General features: G+C 40.3%; 1 protein-coding gene across 1 annotated transcript; it reads right to left on the bottom strand.

The window, feature by feature from the left end:
• Nucleotides 1–322: 322 nt before the first annotated feature.
• Nucleotides 323–976, bottom strand: LOC104961674 (DNA-directed RNA polymerase I subunit RPA2-like; the record flags this gene model as incomplete). Its single annotated transcript, XM_010790003.1, has 3 exons — nt 782–976; nt 564–696; nt 323–459 (listed from the first exon to the last, which is right to left on the bottom strand). Coding segments are annotated over exons 1-3 (363 nt in total), but the record flags the coding sequence as incomplete, so codon positions are not given.
• Between the last annotated feature and the right edge of the window lie 504 nt (nt 977–1,480).

Here is a 1,480-nt window from a genome sequence, read left to right as displayed (position 1 = left end):
GCACGGGTTTCCCCTAATTGGAAATGTCTTTGGTTGTAGTGCGTTTGCACTTGTCGGCCACCGTAGGTTGACTATGTAAAATGCAAATCAATATGATCATGGTGTGATTCTTAAAGAGGATCTGTGCCAAACTAAAATGTTTTGTTGAACAATTTGTAGTCAGGGAAACCTCTATCTAATTCTATTTTTTTTTTTACATATTTAGCCGTTAACAAATATTATTTTCTCAAAAATGTGAATATTGCACTTGTCCTTATTGCGATTTGGTAAACATTTAAATTCTTCGTGCAGCCTTAAACCTTTATTAACCTTTTTTTATTACCTTAAGAGCAAAGCCTAGTGGGAGGAAGAAGAGCTCTTTCTGGTAGATGAAGTTCAGCATCACCGTCCCGTTTTCCAGATAGTGAAGGTTCATGTTGACGGCCGTATGCTCTTCCTTCACGCAGCGCATTGAAATACCTGTCGGGGGGGGGATTTTTAAACAATATGAGGCTGTAATGTTGAACCTGCACTATTATGACCCTTCTCATTTTACTGAGCATCATCTCTCAGGTGATATTTACCATACTGAGTGTATCCCTGCCCCCTGCTCCTCCACTTGGGTCTAGACATGGCGATGGGATAGTTCCTCCTCGGCATGATCAGCATACGGATAACCTTCTCATTTCCATTTACAATGAAATAGCCTCCCATTTCCTGTTAAAGTGAATGAGGGACTTGATTCATAAAATGGGCCTGCTTTCCTTATTATCCCTCAAACGATGAGACAGTTGGGACTCACCTCTGATTCTTCATGGTGCTCCACCAGCTTTTTGGGGGACAAGCCGTGCAGGTTGCACAGCTTGGACTTCACCATGATGGGCACCTGACCCATGGACTGTTTGATGATGCCTTTGGGGATTCCGTTGATTGACCAGCTGACGTCCGCCTGAGATTATGCAAACCACAAACGGGATTAAAGAACAGTCCAGAGTGTTATTGTCCTAAACAAACACCCTCAAAATTGTAGTTAACCCGCCGGCGCATCGAGGTGCGCATCATTTACGTAATTATTAAATATATTTTCGATTATAAGGAGTCAGTGAGGAAGAGAAAGAGAGAAAGAGAAAATGGCTAAAAAAAACGTTACAGTTGCCGACTTCGCTAGAGATGTTTTTCGCTAGCAGCAGTGAAGATAGAGCCTCAGAACCTGAAGTCTTCGACTCTTCTGAAGATGAAGAATACAAAGACAACAACAAGGATCCATTTGGACATGGGTAAGTGTAAATATTACAGTAATATTGTACTGGCAATGTGTGGGGAATACCGCGAAAATGAACAATAGGTTTATTGATGTATTTTTTTTATTGATAGTCATGAATTTTTCTTGGGACAAAACTCTCCATTAACTCTGTGTTAACGTGTTTTATGTGTAAACGTTATTTTGGTGTGTAAAAGTGAGATTACATGTGTAGATGATTCAAATAATCATTTATTCGTC

Source organism: Notothenia coriiceps, unplaced genomic scaffold (assembly GCF_000735185.1).
Source record: "Notothenia coriiceps isolate Sejong01 unplaced genomic scaffold, NC01 NC01_scaffold00033623, whole genome shotgun sequence".
NCBI lineage: Eukaryota > Metazoa > Chordata > Actinopteri > Perciformes > Nototheniidae > Notothenia > Notothenia coriiceps.
This window is presented reverse-complemented; position numbering and strand designations above follow the sequence as displayed.